Genomic DNA, 24,016 nt, shown 5'->3' on the forward strand with positions numbered 1-24,016 from the left:
TTTTACCATGCTCCTGCTGCCACCAGTGCCTCTCTTCTCTCCTCCATGGTTCAAACAGTTGATCTGAACCATGCAAGAGTAAGAGGAGAAGCGCTAGTAGCAGTGATAGAAGCAAGTGCAATGTGATGCATATACTGTAGGGAAAAAAAATCCAAACTATATTTATACAATGTTGGGTTCTATATTAGGTGTCACCATCCAGGAAAAGAATCTCGGGAATCACTGTGGACAATAAGTTGGACTCCTCAGCTCAGTATGCAGCAGTGATCAAAAAGGCAAACAGAATTAGATATTATAAGGAAATTATGCTTCTGTATCAATCCATGGTGGGATTGCACCTTGACTATTGTATGTAGTTCTGGTCTCATCTCAAAAAAGGTATAGCAAAACTAGAAAAAGTACAAAGAAGGGTGACCAAAATGATAAAGGGGATGGCTAAACAGGTTAGGGCTCTTCAGCCTGGAGAAGAGACAGCTGAGAGAAGATATGCTAGAGGTTATAAAATCATGAGTGGGATAAACAGGTAAATAGGGGTACTAGAACTAGAAGACATTATAAATTTAATAGGTAGCATTTTTAAAACGTATCAGAGAAAGTATTATTTTGCTCAGTGCACAATTAAACTCTGCAATTTGTTGACAGAAGATGAGGTTAGTGTAGCTGAGTTTAAAAAGGGTCTAGACAAGTTCCTGGAGGAAAGTCCATAAACTATTAGCCATGTAGACTTGGGAAAGTCACTGTTTTTGTTGCGTTCGGTCGCAACCACTCTGCCTCACCTGTATGCTATCCTTTTCCTCCTCCCTTGGAAGGATGGCTGCCTCCACTGCTGTTTGCCGAAACCCTCGGCGTCTCCGAGCCAGCATGGGCATTCCTGTCTGCCATGCTTCTTCCAGAAGCCTCCTAGGGCATGCGTGCGCACGCTGCCTACGTTTTTGAATACGTCATGGCGGGAACCTCGGGGGCGGCCCCACTGCATGACGTCAGTACCTCCGGGTATTTAAACCTCCGCTCCGCTACTATTCAACGAGTTAGCAAGAACTTTGGTTTTGCTACTCTGACCGCTTCTAAGATGTTCGCTTGGATTCTACACTACCCTCCGGGGTATCTCGCTCCTACAGAAGCTCTGGGTATCCGCTCCTCAGGGGCCTCTCGCTTCTACTCACCCTCCAGGGTTTATCTGCCTAAAGGACACCTGCTCCTCGGAGGTCCTGTCTGCTTTCTTTCAGGAACCCTCAGCGCTCCTAGGTACTCGCTCCTCGAGGGCCTATCCTGCTCAGGGTATCCTGCACGTCAGAGACCATGGGTCCCTCTCTTCATTCAACTACCGAAGGAAGTTATCAGCACTGTTACTCTGTGAGTATCTCTATGCTCCAGTTCTCCTCATTCCACCCTTCAGGTTCACGGCCTATCCCGCGCCACGGAACACTACCGGATCTTTGCTACATCTGGGTGAGACCATCATCTACAGAGACTTTCGGGGCTGTACCGTGATATCGCTGAACTACAGCACTGTTCATTCCTTGGGCAAGATTCAAACTCATCAACAGCAGTATAATAAAGCTTTCTTTCCTCAGTGTCTGCTTACTAAGAGTCTAGCCAATCGTTGTGGTTCCCCACGGGGCCCCTCCCCATAGGAGGAGTCATCGCCACTTCGACCAAGAGTCCACAATATGCCACAAACCCAACAGTTTTTCCCTCGTTTATGAACAAGAAGGCTAAGACCTATTCTTTAGGATCCTACTTATTGCTTGTGACCTGTATTGGCCACTGTTGGAGACAAGATGCTGAGCTTCATGGACCTTTGATTTGACTGAGAATGCTATTTCTTATTTTCAATAGACACCAACTCCACTCTTTTACCAGGTTGCAGGAAGGGGAGGGAGAGAAGGGCCTAGAAACTGGCAAGAGGAACAAGGCTGATAGCTGGATTTCTGAATATGCTCATGTTGTTCACCTCTCAGGACCCCCTTTTTCATGAAGCATAGAGCTCACTGCATCAGCAGGCTTATTACTCATCACTTTACTTCTTGCATCTGCTGCCGACTTCTGCAGGAGCTGCATCACTCTCCAGCATCTTTCCTCCCCCACTTTTGTCCCCATTGCCAGAGCAACTGATCATGGCACTGCAGCCCAGCAAGCAGTTCCAGATTTGCAGCTGCTGAGAGGCTGCACTTAAAAAATAATCTTCATGGCCAGCAGGCCCTTGCTGTCCTGTGGCTGCTGGGTGTTATAGGGCACCACCCACAATGAAAAAGGTAAAAAATATATTTAATTTTAGCTCCTGCTACAGTATCTGTGGAGATGTTAGGCCTTAGGAATTAGGCTGGATATAGGAGAGATTGAGAATGCAGGGATTGAATTGGGAGGAAGTGGAGAGGGGACTCAGGGATTAGGAAAAATGGAAACAGGGTGTTACACCTGTCGGTCGCAGATGGCTGCGACCCCTCATGCTCACCACTTTTTTCCCCGCTCCATCAAGTCTGGGAAGAATGGTGGCCTCTGCCAATCCCCGCCAACTTCTCCGGCATTCTCAGGACAGCGTGGGCGCTGCCGACCGCCATCTTGGACCCAAAATCACCTAGGCCTGTGTGCAAGGGCCTCCTTTGAAGACATCATGGCGGGAACCTTAGGGGCGTCCCCTCCCGATGACGTCAACCCGCTTACGTATTTAATCCAACCAGCCCTTGCCTTCCTTGAGTTAGCAAGGAGTTCGGTCTTGCTGAATTCTCCTCTTCAAGGACTTCCTGTTCCTGACTTGATCTTGGCATCTGGATGCTTTCAGTACCCGCTCCTCGGGGGCTCCCCTGCATTCCCGGCTATCTGCTCCTCGGAGGGCCTACCTGCCTGATTGCTACTGACCTGCTTCTTGGGTCTCTATCTCTCTCTCCAGAACCTTCTTTGAGTACCTCTACTGACTTCTACTATACAGACTGTGCTAAGGATTCTATGCGGTACACCCCGTACCCCGGGCCACTACCGCCTTCCTTCAGTAGAAGTCATTCAGCTTTCCTGCACTACAGAATATCTACACACCAACTATGGGAGCCACTTCCAGGTTCTGGCATCTCTACCAGTTCTTCAACATCTGCTATACAGACAGCCTCGTCGTACCCCGCTCCGCGGGCCTCTACCGAATCTGTATTGCTGGGTTGCCTCCACTCGTCAGCGAGGATCCCCAGCGCTCCGCGGGCCACTACCAGATCTTCTCATTTGTGGTCTCACACTGGGCATTCCCCATTGCTCAGCACTGTACTACTACATCTGCTATTCTGTGGACATTATTGTTTTCTCCATTTATAATAAAGTCTCTACTTCTAGCTGTGTCCCACGCCACTGGGACTGCACCTGCTGATGGTGAGGCTCACAGGGCTCCTCCCTGTGGGCGAAGACACCTCTCATCTCAGCCCAGGGTTCACATTCTTCCATAAACATAAGATTGCTAACTCCATGGACCCAGCTCAGCTCTCAGCCCTTCAGACTATCCCTGGACTGGCCCAGCATCTGGCTGAACAGCAAAGAAAATTGGAGACACTGGCTAACGCCTTCAATCAAATAAGTTCTCGACTGAACGCTGCATCTCTGCCTGACAAGGCTACCGCCTCTTCACCTGCTGGACCTGTAAGACTTTCTGTGCCCTTACCTGCACCCACTCGTTTTACAGGTGATCCCATATTATGCAGAGGCTTCCTGAACCAGTGCTGTATGCACTTCTCCTTACAGCCTACCTACTTCCCAGACGTAGTGTCCAAAACTACGTACATCCTGTCTCTTTTAGACGGGAAAGCCCTGGTCTGGGCTTCACCTCTCTAGGAGTGCAATGATCCTGTCCTCAGTGAATTGACAGGTTTTCTTACCCTATTCTGCTCAGTGTTTGACGACCCTGCTCGCAAGATCGTCGCTGGAACTGCACTACTCCACCTTCAACAAGGTACCAAACCTCTGACTATGTTATTGAGTTTAAAACTTTGTCATCTGAGTTACTTTGGGACCTGGGCTGTCTGCAGACTATTTTTCTGGAAGGTCTTAACTATCGCATCAAAGATGAATTAGCAGCCCATGAGCTCCCTGATACCTTGTACTCCCTCATTGATCTTGTGGGATGAATTGATTGTCATCTGCGTGAACGCTCGCAAGAGATAAAGGGACCTAAGATGATGACACCAGGAGTTCCACGCCCTCGTCCAGCTTCAGTTACACAGGCCACTTCCATACTCAATATCGAGGAGGAAGAAACCATGCAATTGGGCCGCAGCCACCTAACATCCAAGGCAAGGCGTTATCGTAAAAGATTAGGCCTCTGCATGTATTGTGGGCAACCTGGCCTTGCAGTTCCCTCCTGTCCTATCTGTCCGGGAAACTTGAAGACCTAGGATCCGCCGGAGGACTCCTCTTAGGTCTAATCTCTCCATCTCCTCCACTGACTCTTCCAGTCTCCATCATTTCACAAACACTCAAGTTCCACACTTTAGCCCTAGTAGACTCCGGAGCCAGGGGAAACTTCATACTCAGACAACTCATACAGCACCTACGAATTCCTACCATCCGGACACCTATGCCACTGCTGCTATCATCTATACACCACGAGCCACTTCCTGGTGAGGTTACTTATACTACTCAACCTATTCGTCTCCGCACGGGGTTGCTCCATTCGGAGACCATCTCCTCCCTGGTTTTGGATAAAGCTATACACCCAGTAGTACTTGGAATACCTTGGTTACAGTCACACTCACCCCAGTTTGATTGGAACCCCTTGGAACTATCCCAATAGGGAAGAGACTGCCATGGGAAATGTCTATGTGGTCACTCCCATGCCATGCCTGACCACTGCCACCTCCCTTCTGGGCCTACATCAGCAATATTCATCCTACCAGAACGTATTTTCTAAGAAGGCGGCAGATACTCTGCCCCCTCACTGATCCTTTGACTGCGCCATCAATTTAGTCCCTAATTCCGAACCTCCCAGGGGAAGGGTATACCCACTTTCTCTGTCAGAGACTCAGGTTATATCAGCCTATATTCAAGAGAACTTGGCAAAAGGCTTCATTAGGCCTTCTAAGTCTCCAGCCAGGGCCGGATTCTTTTTTGTGGGTAAGAAGGATGGATCCCTTCACCCATGTATAGATTACCGCGGACTAAATGAGATCACCATGAAGGACCGCTACCCATTGCCACTGATCTCTGAACTCTTTGATCAGCTCCAAGGGGCCAAAATATTCACAAAGTTGAATCTCAGGGGGGCCTACAACTTGGTCCGCATACGCCAGGGTGATGAATGGAAAACAGCATTTAAAAACCCGTGATGGCCATTTTGAATATTTAGTCGTGCCCTTCGGCCTTTGCAACGCCCCAGCTGTATTTTAAAACATGATGAATGAAATCTTCAGGCATATGTTATACAGTTGTGTAGTAGTATATCTCGACGACATACTGGTCTTCTCTCAAAACCTACAGAGCCAACATGTAGACGTTGCCAACGTCCTTCAAAGACTCTGGGATAACCACATATACGCCAAATTAGAGAAATGTTCTTTTCATCAGGAATCCGTTCCATTTCTTGGCTATGTGGTATCCAGCCAGGGATTGCAAACGGACTCGCAAAAGACCAAAAGCATCCGGGACTGTCCCCAACCTACTGGACTTAAGGCTTTGCGAAGATTTCTCGGATTCACGAACTACTACAGGTCCTTCATTCATCACTATTCCACCTTGACCGCGCCTCTTACAGTCATGATGCGAAAGGGAGCCAATCCCTCTCATTGGTCTACAGAAGCTGTTGACGCCTTTCAGAAACTGAAAGAAGCATTTATTCAGGAACCATGCCTATGCCATCCAAATGCCCGTCGACCATTAATTGTCAAGGTAGATGCTTCAGACGTTGGAGTTGGTACTGTCCTTAGTTAACACAGTGACACCCACACATTACATTCCTGCTCCTTCTTCTCTCGGCGTTTCTCTCCTGCCGAGCGGAATTATGGGATAGGAGACAAGGAGCTACTTGCCATCAAATTGGCATTCGAAGAATGGCGTCCATGGCTCGAAGGTACACAACACCAGATAACGGTTTATACTGACCATAAAAATCTTGAATACTTTCGTCATGCACAACGCTTGAACCATAGACAAGCGTGCTGGTCCCTATTTTTTTTAATCAATTTGATTTCTTATTGAAGTACCGTTCAGCGAATAAGAATACCCGGGCAGAAGCACTCTCCCATTCCTTCGTTCCAGAAGACATCCTGGACACACCACGACATATCATTGACCCTACCAATGTTCAATGTATGGGTCAATGTATTTATTGACTTTTTAAGTTAATGTTCTGATTCATTCTCTTTACACTGTTATGAATTTAAATGTAACTGGTTTGGTTATAATGTAAACCGGAGTGAAGGCTATGTCAGCTGTACCTCGGTATATAAACAAATGCTAAATAAATAAATAAAATAAATAAATACCAGGGTACTTCTCTCAGCCACACACACGGTTCCAGCTGGGAAGACAGTGGTACCTCATTCCCTGAGGAAGAATATCCTCAGATGGGCCCCTGATTCCCTGCTCACAGGTCACCCTGGACAGTCCAGAACATTCACCACCTTACAGAGATATTATTGGTGGCCCTACGTAGAGTCATGTCCTACCTGCGCAAGACAGAAACCTCCAGTCGGCCGTCCCTAGGGACTCCTCAAACCACTGTCCGCTCCTAGTGAACCAGGGACACACATTGCCATGGACTTGATCGTTGATTTGCCTTTGTCCAATGGTAATAATACCATTTGGATCACCATTGACCGTTTTTCCAAAATGGCACATTTTGTGGCACTACCCGGCTTACCGTTTGCCCCAGAATTAGCAAGGTTGTTCATCCATCACATCTTCCGTCTACACATTCCACAAGCATATCCTCTCGGACAGAGGGGTTCAGTTTACGGCTATGTTTTGGAGATCCCTGTGCAAGAAATTTGACATCTCATTGGATCTTACTTCAGCTTACCACCCGCAAGCTAACGGATAGACGGAGAGAATGAACCGCACACTAAAACAATTCCTCAGGGCTTATGTTAATTCCAGATGAAGCAATTGGTCTGAATTGCTCCCCTGGGCTGAATTCGCACTGAATTTGAATCAGTTCGCTTCAACTAGGTCATCACCTTTTCAACTTGTTTACAGACGTCAGGCGTTACCTCCACTAGCACTGCCATTATCCGTAGCTTCTCCTGCAGCCCAGGCATCAGCGCAAGAATTACATCAGTTGTGGGAGCACACAAGAGAACTTCTCCACAAGGCTGGACAACAGGCCAAGATGTTCTATGATGCCCATTACAGAGCCGCTCCACAATTACAACCCGGCAAGGTATGGCTTAGTACCCGCTTCATCCACCTTAAACTGCCATCAGTTCGATTTGCGCCAAGGTACATAGGACCCTTTTCAGTTCTCCACCACCCGGGTCCAATCACATACATTTTGAAGTTACTACCGGCACTCAGAATACATAATGCATTCCATATCTCCCTTCTGAAGCCACTCATCCTGTCAAAATTCTGCAGGAAAACACCGGATCACCAGCCTCTCTCTGCCGAAGAAGATATCACGTATCAAGTGGATGACATCCTTGATGTAAGAAGACACGGCAGATGATGGGAGCATCTTATTTCCTAGGAGGGATTTGGTCCTGAGGAAAATAGTTGGGAGCCTGCTTGTAACATCCTTGACAAGGAGTTAATCCAGCAGTTCCACAGGTCACATCCAGGAAGCCGAAACCCCCTGGGAGGAGCCCTAAGAAGGCGGGTACTGTTACACCTGTCGGTCGCAGATGGCTGAGACTTCTCATGCTCACCTCTTTTTTCCACGATCCATCCAGTCTGGGAAGAATGGTGGCCTCTGCCAATCCCCACCATCTCCGACGTTCCTGAGACAGCATGGGCACTGCTGACCAACATTTTGGACCCGGAATCACCTAGGCACGCGTGCAAGGGCCTCCTTTGAAGATGTCGTGGCAGGAACCTCAAGGGCGTCCCCTCCCGATGATGTCAACCCGCTTATGTATTTAATCCAACCAGCCCTTGCCTTCCTTGAGTTAGCAAGGAGTTCCGTCTTGCTGAATTCTCCTCTTTAAGGACTTCCTGTTCCTGACTTGGTCTTGGCATCTGGACGCTCTGAGTACCCGCTCCTTGGAGGCTCTCTTGCGTTCCCGGCTATCCACTCCTCGGAGGGCCTACCTGTCTGACTGCCCACACTACCCCGGCCAACCGGACACTGGGTCCGGTCGACCTTTCAGTATGGTTATAATGGTTTATATTTAGAGTTGATTTAAAATGCAAAAAACAGTTATTACTCTTTATGAAAAGACCTCCCCATAAATTGTATACATCAGGTGAAATGACACAATCATCATAAATTCATATAATCTTGAAGTAGTCCAAATGCCTGTAACAAAAAAACTCACCTGAGCTAAAAAATTCCAACTTATCCCTATCAATTAAAAAGCAGAATGAAAATACAAACAAAACACAAACTTTGAAATGTTTGCTTGCTAATGCCAGAAGTCCAAGAAAGTAAGATGGGAGAATTAGAATGTATAGCAGTGAATGATGAGATAAGACTTAATTGGCATCTCAGAGACATGGTGGAAGAAGGATAACCAATGGGACAGTGCTATACCGGGGTACAAATTATATCGCAATGACAGAGATGAGCATCCAGGAGGCGGTGTGGCACTTTATGTCTGGGATGGCACAGAGTCCAACAGGATAAACATCCTGCTTGAGACTAAATGCACAATCGAATCTTTATGGGTAGAAATCCCTTGTGTGTTAGGGAAGACTATAGTGATAGGAGTATACTACCGTCCACCTGGTCAAGATGGTGAGACAGACAAAGAAATGCTAAGAGAAATTAGGGAAGCTAACCAAATTGGTAGTGCGGTAATAATGGGTGATTTCAATTACCCCAATACTGAGTGGGTAAATGTATCATCGGGACATGCTAGAGAGATAAAGTTCCTGGATGGAATAAATGACAGCTTTATGGAGCAATTGGTTCAGGAACCGACGAGAGAGGGAGCCATTTTAGATCTAATTCTCAGTGGAGCACAGGATTTGGTGAGAGAGGTAACGGTGGTGGGGCCGCTTGGCAACAGTGATCATAATATAATTAAATTTGAATTAATGACTGGAAGGGGGACAGTAAGCAAATCCACGGTTCTCGTGATAAACTTTTAAAAGGGAAACTTTGATAAAATGAGAAAAATAGAGAAAAACTGAAAGGAGCAGCTACAAAGATAAAAAGTGTGCAAGAGGCATGGTCATTATTAAAATATACTATCCTAGAAGCACAGTCCACATGCATTCCACATTTTGCCTTCTTTCCACCTTTCAATGGTAGGGGGAAGTGAGGAAAACAGGATTTACATTCAGACATCATCCAACAAGACATCGATCTGTGCAATCTGGGTAAATAAGCATCGGGGAACTTGCTTGATGTGGCAGTTACAACCCTTAACCATAAGCCTTATGCTCACCTTTGATGCAACTCCAATATTTCTGCATCAATGACAGAGGATGGCAGGAAATTTGAATCAAACAGTTACAACAAGAGCCCTGAAGTTGGTGGTTGGTGAAACAGATTATGGGTAATGTGGAAAAGAGGATTAGCATTCAGACAACAACCAACAAGGACTAAACTTCATAATCTGGGTAAACAAATAAGCATGGGGGTAGAGAGGTGACTCAGAGATTGGGAATGGGAGTGGAGACCAATAATGGAAGGTAAAGGCAGACTCTGTCCCCTGTACACTCTGAATAATGTCCTGATATCCCCTTTAACAACAGAAGATATTTAGAGAAATTTGATATTTAGGGATGGCACAAACCTCCAGGGTTGTATTAACAAAACGGAACTTGTAGTTAAGACCCATCAGGATAAACCAGCTGAAGAATTATTGCATAGTACATGCATGAACTGAAAAGGATTTCTATTAATATATACATGACAAGGTTTACATATGCCTTTGTATACAAACAAGATGACCAGCATGTCTATGTGACACCTTGAATACTGAGTGTGTAAATGGTGGGTGAGGGCCTAATCTTTCCGGTCGCGGCGGACAACTGGCATGGTGGGTGAGGGGCCTTCCCCCCGGCCGCAGTTGGTCGTGGCTTCCTCCGGTCTTGTGCGTCGGAGAGGGGGGGAGACGGGCTTCGATGGGTGGACCTCGATGGGTCTCGGCAGCTTGGGTGGTGAGGGGCCTTTCCCCCCGGCCGCGGCTTGTCGCGGCTTTCTCTGGTCTTGTGTGTCGGAGAGGGGGGGGGAATTCGGGCCTCGGTCGCTGGACCCCGATGGGTCTTGGCGGAGGGACAGGACGGCGAGCCTGCGGCGATCCTTCCGTGCAAAATCTTTCCACGATGGCCTTATCTTCTCTAGTTGCCCCTTTAAGCACTAGATCATCTAACAGTCCAATTGACTCCCTCATAGGCTTTCTGCTTCTGATATATTTTAAAAAGTTTTTACTGTGAGATTTTGCCTCTACAGCCAACTTCTTTTCAAATTCTCTCTTCGCCTGTCTTATCAATGTCTTACATTTAACTTGCCAACGCTTATGCATTATCCTATTTTCTTCTGTTGGATCCTTCTTCCAATTTTTGAATGAAGATCTTTTGGCTAAAATAGCTTCTTTCACCTCCCCTTTCAACCATGCCGTAGAAGCAAAGAGCAACACTGTGTATGCATTCAAAGTGATGTATCAGGCTTAATTAGTTTAGGGTAGTAACCGCCGTAATAAGCAAGCTATCCCACGTTTATTTATTTACCCAGATTGTGAAGTTCAGTCCTTTTCGATTGTTATCTGAATGCAAATCCTCTTTTCCACATTTCCCTTTGCATTGAAGAAGAGCAATGTTGGGGTTGCATTAACCGTGCAAGGGATTTTTTTGGAGTAAGGGTAGTAATCACCAGGTAGTAGTTAACATTCCAGCAAGCCACCCCCATGGTGTGTCACTGGCTCGGTATCCAACAGTGCACTCCAAAGTTATTCAGTGCCGATGTGCTGATGCTGATGATTCAGACTTCCTCGACTTCAAGAGCTTCTCCATCTTGTTGAGTAGAGTGTGACACCCCTTTGGGGTCATCTGGTCACACAAGCAACACCTCTGGACGTCATTCGATGCCCCCAAGCAGAGGATACACACCTCGTGTAGATCTGTGTTGGACATGGTCCTCGGGCACTGGGGGCATCAAAGGAAACTGGTTGAGGCCATGCCAATATAAACACAGAAGGAAAAACGACAGGCGATGACGGCAGGTGACCAACGCCAGAGGGCACTGAGGCACCGCCACCATGTGGGGAATGGAAGCAAAAATAAGCTTACCGAACTGCGGAAAATCCTGACTGAGAGGCTAAGGGAACCGAAGAGGGCCCTGCATTGAAGAAAATGTGAAAAACTGAAAATTATCGGTGGCAATGTTTTCCAAGGCAATTTCCAAAAGAAAAGCCACAAGCTCACTTCACCACAAGGCACAGCTCTGTGGAAAAAAAGAGACTGAAGAGGGACCCTGCGTGGATGCTTGGTACAGGGTATGCTCAGTGTGCCTAGCCAAAGTTCTATAAACTTTGACATAAGTTTTCTGTGGCAGGCTCCATCCAACGATGTCACCCATGTGTGAGGACTTCCATCCTGCTTTTCCTAGGAGAAAACTACATTGTATATCTGTACTGAGTTAAGAAAAACTGAAATAATGTACCAGGTCTCCAAATGATAGGCTTTGTTTTGGGTGGGGGAAGGTTACAATATCACATAGTTCTCAATGGTCAGCATCAATTCCTTCATCCATTTCTCTCATATCCAGAGCACCTAATATTCCTGCATCAGTAGAATTAACAATTCAGCACAAATTACATCCCTCATTCTACACTATTATCCTCAAATATAGTATGGAGGGAGATCATGAACAGGAGCTGTCCTCCACAACAATGAATTCTCATTGGCCAGCTTGGTTGATGATTATTTCAATATTTATGGAATGCTTAAAATTTTCCACAGCCCTTGTCAACAATATGTTGTATGAAGTTCCAGAAAATCCAACAGAAATGTGCATTTAATTTGGCCTTGGAATTGACAAATATATGAGCAATGTGCATCTGAAACACTCTTTTTTTTTTTTGTTAAAACAGAAGATAATTCACCAAAAATTGCAGCTAATAATACCTGTATTACAAATTCTCGACGACGAGGCATTCCTCTTTCTGATAGCAGAAGATATTCTGGTTCCTTTTCTTTTTTAGCTTGTTGGATCTGAGCCAGGCGACTTATGGGGTTCATCCCTTGACCATATTCTGGTCCAGCCTACAAAACATGAATAAAAAAGCACTGTCAGAGTGAGAAGATAATATAGAGAACTAAATATAAGTACACCGAAGACTGTTCATTTCTCCTGTTGCACCAAATTGGTTAAATTGGTCAAACTGGCCAAATTGGTCTTACATAAATCATCATAGCCTTTAAAACAGTAAAGATCACACAAAATTCAAATTTATCAATGGAGAGAGAAACATTTTGAAATGGAACTGAAAAGAGAATAGCAGCAAGTAACACGGGAAAAAACTGTGATAGGAAGAAATAAATGTTCTGCTCCCAATAGTGATAAGAAGGGGATAGAAGTAAATTAGGAAGAGGGTGACAGAAGATGAGACTATAGAATGCCTTCAAAGATCAACTCAGGAGTATTTTCTTGTGCCGGAGGTGAACCCTTGGCCCAAGGTGGGGTTGACGCTACCTGTAGGGCAAGCCCCACAGGTCCCCACCATCGGGAGGCGGAGCAGACTAGGAGATGGAGGCCAACTGGAGCTTCGCCAATACCAGCCCACGTTCCCCGCAGGTTGAGCCCTTGGATGCCGGGGCTGGCTGGTCTTAGGCGGGCCTCCACCAGACGACTCCCAGTGGATGTTGTAGCAGGTAGACAGGGACCAGCAGAGGTATCGGAGGGACTGAAGCAGGTTCGGACGAGGCAGGGATCCAGAGACCCGGGCACCATGGAAGGGCCAGGAACAAGAATGGGTGACACTCGGATAGTAGAAGGCCGGAGCCTGAGAAGGTCAAGTCCAGGGAGATACCAAAGATGTAGTCGAGAACTGGCTGGAGTCGGGGCAGGTGGCCGATCTAGTCAAGGTGCAGTGTTCCAACAAAACAAGGGTCCTGAGCGTAGCTCCAACGAAGCAAAGGTCAAAGCCAGAAGTCAGTCCTGAGCGTGATCCAAACGTAGCAAGGGTCAAAGCCAGAGGTCAATCCTGAATGTGGTCCAAACGTAGCAAGGGTCAAAGCCAGAGATCAATCCAAGCAGGGCTAGGTAGGAACCAGGAACGGAGTCAGGAACTGGGACCAGGAACGAAGTCAGGAACTGGAACAAGCACACGACAAGCATGGAGACCTGTTGCCAAGGCAAGAAACAAGTGGCGGGCCCTGCCTTAAGTAGCAGGGCCCGATGAAGTAATTATCTGGGGCCACGGGTTAGTTTTCCGCTGCGGCCCGTTTAAATGCTGGCAAGGCACACGCGCTCGGACCTAGGAGAGGCAGAACAGTGGACAGTGGCATCTCCCTGCAGAACATGTGGGGAGACCCGCCGGGAGCCGGGGAGGTCCGGAGAAAAGCCAGGAATGGCCGAGGTGTGGGGTGTGGGAGCGCAAACGGCTGCCTACTGCTACCAGTGAGGACAGGCCAGGTCCAGGAGCCAGGTGCCGGAGGAAAGTGGGCCCGGTGCGGGCCTCCCGCAGGCGGGACATGCAAAAGATTTTTAAAACCTTTATGACAATTTTATTACCCTATCAAAAGGAAAAGCATAAATGCTTCTGAAGATTAGGAAATATGACTGTTTCCTGTCTTTTATTCAGTAAAACAATTCACGATAGGACACTGCCTTCTATTCCATGACATTTCAATTTCTTGAGGAGTCTTTTAATGGGGGAATTTTTCAAATGCCTTCTGAAAATCCAAATGCACTATATCAATTAGGTCATCCACATGTTTATTTACATCAGGGGTAGGCAGCTCCAGTCCAGGAATGGCACAACCAGGTCTGGTTTTCAGGATATTCACAATAAATATGCATGAGATGTATTTGCATGCAAGGAGGCAGTGCATGCAAATATACCTCATGCATATTCATTGTGGATATTCTAAAAATTAGACCTGATTGTGGCACTCTAGGTCTAATATTGCCTATCCCTGATTTACACTTTCAAAAAATTCAATAGATTTTTAAGTAATGACTTTCCTTTGCTAAAACTATGTTGACTCTTCACCATTAAGCCAAGTCTATCTATAATGTTCAGTAATTTTATTTTTAAATATAGCTTCTACCATTTTGCCCAGCAGCACAATCAGGTTCACCAGTCTATATTTTTCTAGATAACTCCTAGAGCCCTGTTAAAGATTGGCATTATATTGGCAACCTCTCCAGTCTTCAGGTATTGTGGTTGTTTCAAATGATAATTTACAGATTACTAGTAACAAGTTTGCAATTTCAGGTCTTGGTGAGTTGTTACTCTTTAGTTTATCAATCTGATCTTTTACATCCGCCATCATCACAGAGATTTGTTTTAGTTGCTCAGAATCACCATATTCAAAGAATGTTTCCAGTGTCAGTATGTTCCAACATCTTCCTCTTTAAAGACTGAGGCAAAGAATTAATTCAGATTTTCTGCTATTTCCTTATTCTCCCTAAGCACCATTTACCTCTCAGTCATCTAGCAGCCCAAGTGACTTCCTCACAGAATGTTTGCTTCAAATATACTTGAAAGAATACAGCATAGTTGTTTACCTGTAACAGGTGTTCTCCAGGGACAGCAGGATGTCAGCCCTCACATATGAATGATATCATCTGATGAAGCCCAGCACAGAAAACTTATGCCAAAGTTTCTAGAACTTTGGTTGAGCCTCACTGAGCATGTCCACAGCATACGTTATATCATGTGTCCACATGTGGTCCCCTTAGACTAAGCTACAGAAAATCCATGAAGTGGAGACCCAACTCCATGGAAAGGTAGATGGGCAGGTCTAATGAGGGCTGACATTCTGCTGTCCTCGAGGATCACCTATTACAGGTAAGCAACTCAGCTTTCACTGATGACAAGCAGGATGGCAATCCTTATACATGGGGGAATCCCTAGCTATGTGTAGCCTCCAACAAAAAAGGGGGACAACAAAAACAGTGTCAAAGGGCACAACCACAACAATTTTTTGTTGGCAACAGCCCTTTTTTTATATGTATAGACCCTAATGAGGGGCAGCCTGAAACAATCCAGTGGGAGCACTGAGAGAAGAGGATCACCTTGCTGGTGGCTGAAAGGCATCAGTAAGATTTTGCTTGGGACATTGTCTTTTTTTAAAGTATTGTCGCAAAGTTAACTATTTGGGAATATTATTTAGTGTGTTTGGTGTTTGTGGTTTTAATAGTCAGTAAGGCAGCAAATAAACAGAAGTTAGACATTGTATTTTTAAATAGTCAGTCAGTAAGGCAGCTAGTAAGCAGTAGCTGGTGTGTTTATTTTTAAAAAGTCTGTAAGGCAGCTAGTAAGCAGAAGTTAGTGTTTGTATATTTAAAAAAAAAAAAAAAAAGTAGCCAGAAGCTAGAAATAAGCTAGGAGCAGTGTATATCTAAGTAAAAAGGTTGAAAAGTTCAGTTCTGTTACTCACCTTGAAAAGGTGCTGAGGTAGTGTGATTTGGTTTGATTAGGTACCAACATTTGTTAATCAAGAGAGCAGAGAGTCATCTCTGGCTGACTAACTGAAGTGTTAAGGTTGTGTGTTTAATTTGATTAGGTACCACTGTTTGTTAATCAGAACAGCAGTGAGTTACTCAGGATAACTAACTGTAGTATAAATCTCCAAAGGGATTGTTTTGCACTAATTTACCTTAGAAGTACATTATAAATTGCAAGGGAAGAGCTCAGTAACCCACAATCCAGTGGGAGCACGGAGAGGAGAGGATCACCTTGCTGGTGGCTGAAAGGAATCCGTAAGTTTTTGCTTGGAACATTGTCTTTTTTAAAAGTATTGGGGAAAAAGTTAACTATTTGGGAATATTATTTAGTGTGTTTGTGCTTTTAATAGTCAGTAAGGCAGTGAATAAACAGAAGTTAGACTGTTTGCATTTTTAAATAGCCAGTCAGTAAGGCAACTAGTAAGCAGTAGTTAGTGTGTTTGTATATATATAAAAAAAAAAAAAAGTAGCCAGAAGCTAGAAATAAGCTAGGAGCAGTGTAAAAAGGTTGAAAAGTTCAGTTCAGTTACTCACCTTGGAAAGGTGTTGAGGTAGTGTGATTTGGTTTGATTAGGTACCAACATTTGTTAATCAAGAGAACAGTGAGTCACTCTGGCTGCAATACACTGAGCTGACGATTTCAAAGTATTATCCACTATGATGCCTAGATCTTTTTCCTGGATGGTAGCTCCCAATATGGAACCTAACATCGTGTATCTACAGCAAGGGTTATTTTTCCCTATATGCAACACCTTGCATTTGTCCACATTAAATTACATCTGCCATTTAGATGCCCAATCTTCCAGTCTCGCAATTCCTCCTGTAATGCATCACAATCTGCTTGTGATTTAACTACTCTGAATAATTTTGTATCATCCGCAAATTTGATAACCTCACTCATCATATTCCTTTCCAGATCATTTATAAATAAACTGAAAAGCACCGGTCCAAGTACAGATCCCTGAGGCACTACACTGTTTACCCTTTTCCACTGAGAAAATTGACATTTAATCCTACTCTCTGTTTCCTGTCTTTTAACCAGTTTGTAATCCATGAAAGGACATCACCTCCTATACCATGACTTTTTAGTTTTCTTAGAAGCCTCTCATGAGGGACTTTGTCAAATGCCTTCTGAACATCCAAATACACTACACTACATCTACCAGTTCACCTTTATCCACATGTTTATTGACCCCTTCAAAAAAATTAAGCAGACTTGTTAGGCAAGTCTTCCCTTAAGTAAATACATGTTGACTGTGTTCCATTAAACCATGTCTTTCTATAAGCTCTATGATTTTGATCTTTAGAATAGTTTCCACTATTTTTCCCAGCACTGAAGTCAGGCTATAGTTTCCTGGATCGCCCCTGGAGCCCTTTTTAAACATTGGGGTTACATTGGTCACCCTCCAGTCTTCAGATCCCAAAGTGGAACTGGAACCAGAAAATGAGAAAGAATGTGCTAAACCAGTGGTCCCCAAGCCTGTCCTGAAGGGCCACCAGCCAGTCGGGTTTTTGGGATATCCTCATTGAATATGCATGAGAGAAAATTTGCATGCACTGCCTCCATAACATGCAAATTTTCTCTCATGCATATTCCTTGTGGATATCCCAAAAACCCGACTGGCTGGTGGCCCTCCAGGACAGGTTTGGGGACCACTGTGCTAAACAGTTCTCAAGAAGTATGATACATCCGGACGAGAAGACAGAGACCTATCCTGAACACAGCTCCTATAGCGAGAGATAGCCCTCATCTATACCTTCCTGTAATATTTACAAAATCAATGGAACTGCAGCAGAATTTGGTATGCACTGACATCCTGAGCACCAGTCCTCAAAAACTCTCCAAATAAGCACATAAGCCAAGAAGGTGGAAACTTTGCTTGTATTCAGGAGAGTAGCTACTACTGCTGGAGAGTAACCTTTCTTAATGAAATGTGCCTTCTCAAAGGTTAAACCGTAAAACAAAATCAATCTAGGTCCTCGTGAAATACAGGACCCTTGCAAAGCAACTTCCTGTTAGGTAACATCAGCATACCACGGCTGCTGGGGCCAATCTTGAGCCACGGCTGCCGGGGCCAATCCTTAACTAGAGTGCTTATCCCGGATGAATGAGGATGCCTCCTGTGCCTGAAAAACCTGTGCCCCTTCACTTTCTGACTGGACAACTAGGTATATTTTTTGTGGCTCCTCACAACTAGACAACTTCCCACAGAATAGAATGGTGCAGGTCCTGAGCCCTTCTGGATGAGCCCTTAAAAATGAAGACTCTTAATTTTCTCTGATTTTCTCTCTTTTTTCTTATTTGTATCTCTCTCCCAAGTAATAGCAACCTGTTTTCAATTTATTTTAATTATTTCCTTGCAACACTTGGCTTGATTGCTATGTTTTCTTTAATCAAGTATTCTTGACTGTATGACATTCTAAAATATTAATAAAAAGAAAAAAGTACATGTCCTATTTCCATATCGAGCTGAGCACCCAGATACTCTGGCATCTGAGACAGATGAAGGTTGCTCTTGTGAAAATTGATAACACTGGTCTACATCAATTTTGCTGACTACAAGATAGCATGTGATCTTTATGTATTTTAGTGTGCTGAATCAAAAAATCACATCCGTTTCCTTCAGTCACGTCTGGTTTTTCCGCAAAACGCTGTCTACTCATAACTTTTATAGCAATAACATAACATTATTATTTAGATATGCTGCATACGCAAAAAGAAATGCTGAATATTCAATCGGTATAACCAATAGGAAGGCTGCTTATTAAACAGTTTAAAACTGCTGATGTCAAAGACAGAGAATTCCTCAATACCATGAAAACCATAGAAAAGGATGCTTGGTCTGCTTTTTCTGCCCGCCTACTTCAGTTCCAGCTTCCGTGATCTCCTAAGTCCCAGCAGCCGGGCTCCTACGGGCTCCTCCCGGGGAGCTCCGGCTTCCAGGGTGAATCCTCTAAGTCCCAAGCGGCTGGGCTCCTACAGACTCCTCCCGGGGGAGTACCAGCTTCCTGGGTGAAGCTCACCGTCCATCGCCTGCCTGGTATCGGCCTCCTGGCCTGCCCTCAAGTAGAGACTATAGTCCATCTCTCCCCAGTCTCCCGCAGGCCGGCCCAAGGGTCCACTAAAGCAGCTAATCCACAACAGATGGGGAGATATCTGCTCCACAAACAGTTTTCAAGGGTGATGATTCAGATGAACTGAACCAAATCATGGTGAACCTAGAAGATGTAGTAGGCCAGATTGACAAACTGAAGAGTAGCAAATCGCTAGGGTTCTGAAAGAACTCAAAAATGAAATTTCAGATCTATTACTACTAATTTGTAATCTATCATTAAAATGTCCATTGTACCTGAAGACTGGAAGGTGTCCAATGTAATCCCAATATTTAAAAAGGGCTGCAAGGGAGATCTAGGAATCTATAGACTGGTGAGCCTGACTTCAATGCCAGGAAAAATCTTGGAAACTCTTCAAAAGAACAAAATCACAGAATTTATAGATATAAATGGTTTGATGGGACTTAGCCAGCATGGATTTACTCAAGGGAAGTCTTTCCTCACAAATCTGTTACATTGATTTTGAAGGGAATAAGTAAGAATGAGGAAAAAGGTGAGCCAGTAGATGTAGTGTATTTCAATTTTAAGAAGGCGTTTGACAAATTTTCCCATGAGAGGCTTTAAGAAAAATAAAGTCATAGGATAGGAGGCAATGTAATTTTATGGACTGCAAAATGATTAAAAGACAGAAAATAGAGATTATGATTAAATCGTCAGTTTTCTCAGTGGAGAGAGGTAAACAGTGGAATGCCTTAGGCATCTATGCTTGGACCGATTCTTTTTAATATACTAATAATAGATCTGGAAAGGGAAACGACAAGTGAAGTGATCAAATATGCAGATGACGCAAAATTATTCAATCATTAAATCACAAGCAGATAGTGATAAACTACTGAAGGTCCTTGTGAGACTGGAAAAATGGGCATCCAAATGGCAGTTGAAATTTAACCTGGATAAGTTAAAGGTGATGTATATAGGGAAAATAACCCATGCTATAGTTACATGACGTTAGGTTTCATGCTAGGAGTTACCGGCCAGGAAAAAGATCTAGCATCATAGTGGACAATACATTGAAATTGTCTGCTCAGTATGCTGCAATGGTCAAAAAAGCAAATAGAATGTTAGAAATTATGAGGAAGGGAATCATGAATAAACGGAGAATATCTTGATGCCTCTGTATCGCTCCATGGTGAGGCCGCACCTTGAGTACTATGTTCAATTCTGGTCACCGCATCACAAAAAAGATATAAACACACTGGAGTATAGGCAGGATGGGGAGGTTCAGGGATCTGTCTGCTACAAAACACTGCCAGCTGCCCTCCCACCTTACTTGCGATCCTAATTCAGGGAATAGACAAGGTGTATGCTCCTCGGAAATAGACCTTTATTTATTAGATTTGGCAGGACATAGCATTTAGAAAATAACAATTCCTATCTTGAACATCCTGGCTACTAAGCTCCAGTTTTCCATAAAGAAAGTTCTGTATCATGGGTGGTAACAAAACATCCAATAGGAAGTGGAGATGATGAGCGGTATACGTTAGTGGTGAATAACCATAAACGGAAATGGTATAGCACTAGGAATTCATGGATCCTTGTGTTGAATTGATCCAAAAAGTGAAGACTTAAAGCAAGCATTTCCACCTTTTAATCATAAATGTTTAGAGAAAGGTTTTGGTCCCCAGACACGGACTATGTGTTGCGTCCATCTGTCTCAGACGGCTTCGACCCTTGTGCCTCACCTTTTTCTCTGCTCTCCCCTCTAGGCTTGGGAAGATGGCTGCTGCCACGTTTGCAAGTCGCGTTCTCCGGCGTCCCCAGAATGGCTATGGCAAAGCCATAAGAACATAAGAAAATGCCATACTGGGTCAGACCAAAGGTTCATCAAGACCAGCATCCTGTTTCCAACAGTGGCCAATCCAGGCCAAAAGAACCTGACAAGTACCCAAAAACTAAGTCTATTCCATGTTTCCATTGCTAATGGCAGTGGCTATTCTCTAGGTGAACTTAATAGCAGGTAATGGACTTCTCCTCCAAGAACTTATCCAATCCTTTTTTAAACACAGCTATACTAACTGCACTGACCACATCCTCTGGCAACAAATTCCAGAGTTTAATTGTGCATTGAGTAAAAAAGAACTTTCTCCGATTAGTTTTAAATGTGCCACATGCTAACTTCATGGAGTGCTCCCTAGTCTTTCTATTATCCGAAAGAGTAAATAACCGATACACATCTACCTGTTCTAGACCTCTCATGATTTTAAACATCTCTATCATATCCCCCCTCAGTCGTCTCTTCTCCAAGCTGAAAAGTCCTAACCTCTTTAGTCTTTCCTCATAGGGAAGTTGTTCCATTCCCCTTATCATTTTGGTAGCCCTTCTCTGTACCTTCTCCATCGCAATTATATCTTTTTTGAGATGCGGCAACCAGAATTGTACACAGTATTCAAGGTGCGGTCTCACCATGGAGCGATACAGAGGCATTATGACATTTTCCGTTTTGCTCACCATTCCCTTTCTAATAATTCCCAACATTCTGTTTGCTTTTTTGACTGCCGCAGCACACTGAACTGACGATTTCAATGTGTTATCCACTATGACACCTAGATCTCTTTCTTGGGTTGTAGCATCTAATATGGAACCCAACATTGTGTAATTATAGCATGGGTTATTTTTCCCTATATACATCACCTTGCACTTATCCACATTAAATTTCATCTGCCATTTGGATGCCCAATTTTCCAGTCTCACAAGGTCTTCCTGCAATTTATCACAATCTGCTTGTGATTTAACTACTCTGAACAATTTTGTGTCATCTGCAAATTTGATTATCTCACTCGTCGTATTTCTTTCCAGATCATTTATAAATATACTAGCCGTTAAGCCCGTAACAACGGGCTACATTTAAAAAAAAATTTTTGGTCCATTTCCTTCCCACTTCCTCCCCCCTCTAGTCTCCCTCCCCCCTCCCCCCACCTCACTCTCACCTCTCCCCTCTATTCTCCCTCCCCCCACTCCCCTCTATTCTCCCTCTCCTCCCTCCCCCCTCTCCTCCCCTCACCTCACTCTCTCCTCCCTCCCTCCCACCTCCCCCCTCTATTCTCCCTCTCCTCCCTCCCCTCTATTCTCCCTCTCCTCCCTCCTCCCCTCACCTCACTCTCTCCTCCCTCCCCCCTCACCTCACTCTCTCCTCCCTCCCTCCCCTCAGCTCACTCTCTCCTCCCTCCCCCCCACTCTCTCCTCCCTCCCTCCCCTCAGCTCACTCTCTCCTCCCTCCCCTCCCCTTTCAGCTCATCCACAACCGGCAGACAGGGGGGTGTCCCATGCGCGCGCATCGCCGCCGCTACTGCTCCTCCCTCGCGCGCGCCACTGCCGCTACTGCTCCTCCCTCCCTCGCGCGCGCCGCCGCCGCCGCCACGGCTACTGCTCCTCCCGCTCCTGCTTGTCGTCGCCGCCGCTGCTCCTGCTCCTAAGGAGCAGGCGCCATTTTTTTGGGGGGGGCACGCTCTGCTCTGGCCGACGTGCTTGCATGCGCGGTAGAGCTGCTCTCTACTGCGCATTTGCGGCACGTCTGTCAGGGCTCCCTTATCTAGTAGATTGAAAAGTAAGGGTCCCAATACAGATCCCTGAGGCACTCCACTGTCCACTCCCTTCCACTGAGAAAATTGTCCATTTAATCCTACTCTCTGTTTCCTGCCTTTTAGTCAGTTTGCAATCCACGAAAGGACATCGCCACCTATCCCATGACTTTTTACTTTTCCTAGAAGCCTCTCATGAGGAACTTTGTCAAACGCCTTCTGAAAATCCAAGAATACTATATCTACCGGTTCACCTTTATCCACATGTTTATTAACTCCTTCAAAAAAGTGAAGCAGATTTGTGAGGCAAGACTTGCCCTGGGTAAAGCCATGCTGACTTTGTTCCATTAAACCATGTCTTTGTTCCATTAAACCATGTCGCGCCATGTTTTTCCTAAGGGCCTCCTAGGGTACACGTGCGCACGTCACCCACATCTTTATCCACGTCATGGCGGTAACCTTGGGGGCGTCACCCTCTATTGACGTCATACCATCCAGGTATTTAGCCTAAGCTTGTTTGCTAGCTCGTTGAGTTAGCAAGGATTGGATTGGACTCGTCCTGTCTAAGCTACTCTGTTGCTTCCTTGCTGCCGTTGGAAGCCCTCTCTGCCCTTCGGGGTATACTCTAACCTGGGTACCCACTCCTCAGGGGCCCTCTGCTTTCTTTCAGGTGCCTTAGTGGGACCAGGTACTTGCTCCTTGAGGGCCTGCTCTCCCTGCATCGGTGCCTGTAACCATCTACATCTACCTGGTGGAATCATCAACTTTAAAGCTACCATCTAGTGAGTAATCTAATTCTCAGTCTGTCTCATCTACAGCTCTGCCGTGCTGAGAAACCTACACCTGGATATCCCAATATCATCTTGGTGAGACGGGTTCCCTCTGCCAAGGGTCCCTGGACTACTACCTCCGGATCAACTCACTACTGCCACCTCTGGTGATATACATCAGCTGTACAATAAAAGACAAAACTCTGTTTGTGCGTCCTGAGTTTAGCCCAGTACTGTGGCTCCCCACGGGGCCCCTCCCCGTGGGCGTGGTCATCTCCCACAGTACCCAAGAATCCACTCAAACACCTCGAAACCATAACAGATTGCTAACTCCATGGATTCGGCTCAGCTCACCGCATTGCAGGCCATTCCAGGCCTGGCCCAGCGAATCTCTGAACAGCAGAACGTGCTGGAAAATTTGACTGCTGCATTTAACAAGCTGCACCCGCAGATGAATTCACCAACCACTGCAGATAAAGAAGTCACACCGCCAGAAGTGACGATCAAGACCATTGTACCTCTATCTGCTCCAACTCGCTTCTCAGGGGAAGTTGGAAATGTAGAGGATTTATCAACCAATGTTGCATGCACTTTTCCCTGGCAACCTAATCATTTTCCTACAGCCTATGCCAAGACCACCTACATTTTGTCTTATCTGGACGGAAGAGCATTGGCTTGGGTCTCTTTGCTGTGGGAGCGCAATGATCCTATTCTATATGATCTTGCTGGGTTCCTTGAGCTGTTCAGATCAGTTTTTGATGACCCTACCCGGCATACTACTGCAGGATCTTCGTAGGTTCACCTGAAGCAAGGTAGTAAAGCTTTATCAGACTTCGCCATAGAATTCAAGACACTGGCGTCTG

The 24,016-nt window shown here is 45.3% G+C and overlaps 1 protein-coding gene across 10 annotated transcripts in view; it reads right to left on the minus strand.

The window, feature by feature from the left end:
• STAU2 (staufen double-stranded RNA binding protein 2) overlaps positions 1-24,016 on the minus strand; it is a 559,185-nt gene that overhangs the window by 301,561 nt on the left and 233,608 nt on the right. For 9 of the 10 annotated variants that reach the window (XM_029591479.1, XM_029591480.1, XM_029591487.1 and 6 more), the window contains one exon: positions 12,202-12,339. The exons of the other annotated variant lie outside the window; for it this stretch is intronic. In XM_029591479.1, the coding sequence (XP_029447339.1) occupies positions 12,202-12,339 (138 nt within the window). The remainder of the gene's footprint in view (positions 1-12,201; positions 12,340-24,016) is intronic. 10 annotated transcript variants of the gene reach the window in all.

Source organism: Rhinatrema bivittatum, chromosome 2 (genome assembly GCF_901001135.1).
Source record: "Rhinatrema bivittatum chromosome 2, aRhiBiv1.1, whole genome shotgun sequence".
In the NCBI taxonomy this organism is placed as follows: domain Eukaryota; kingdom Metazoa; phylum Chordata; class Amphibia; order Gymnophiona; family Rhinatrematidae; genus Rhinatrema; species Rhinatrema bivittatum.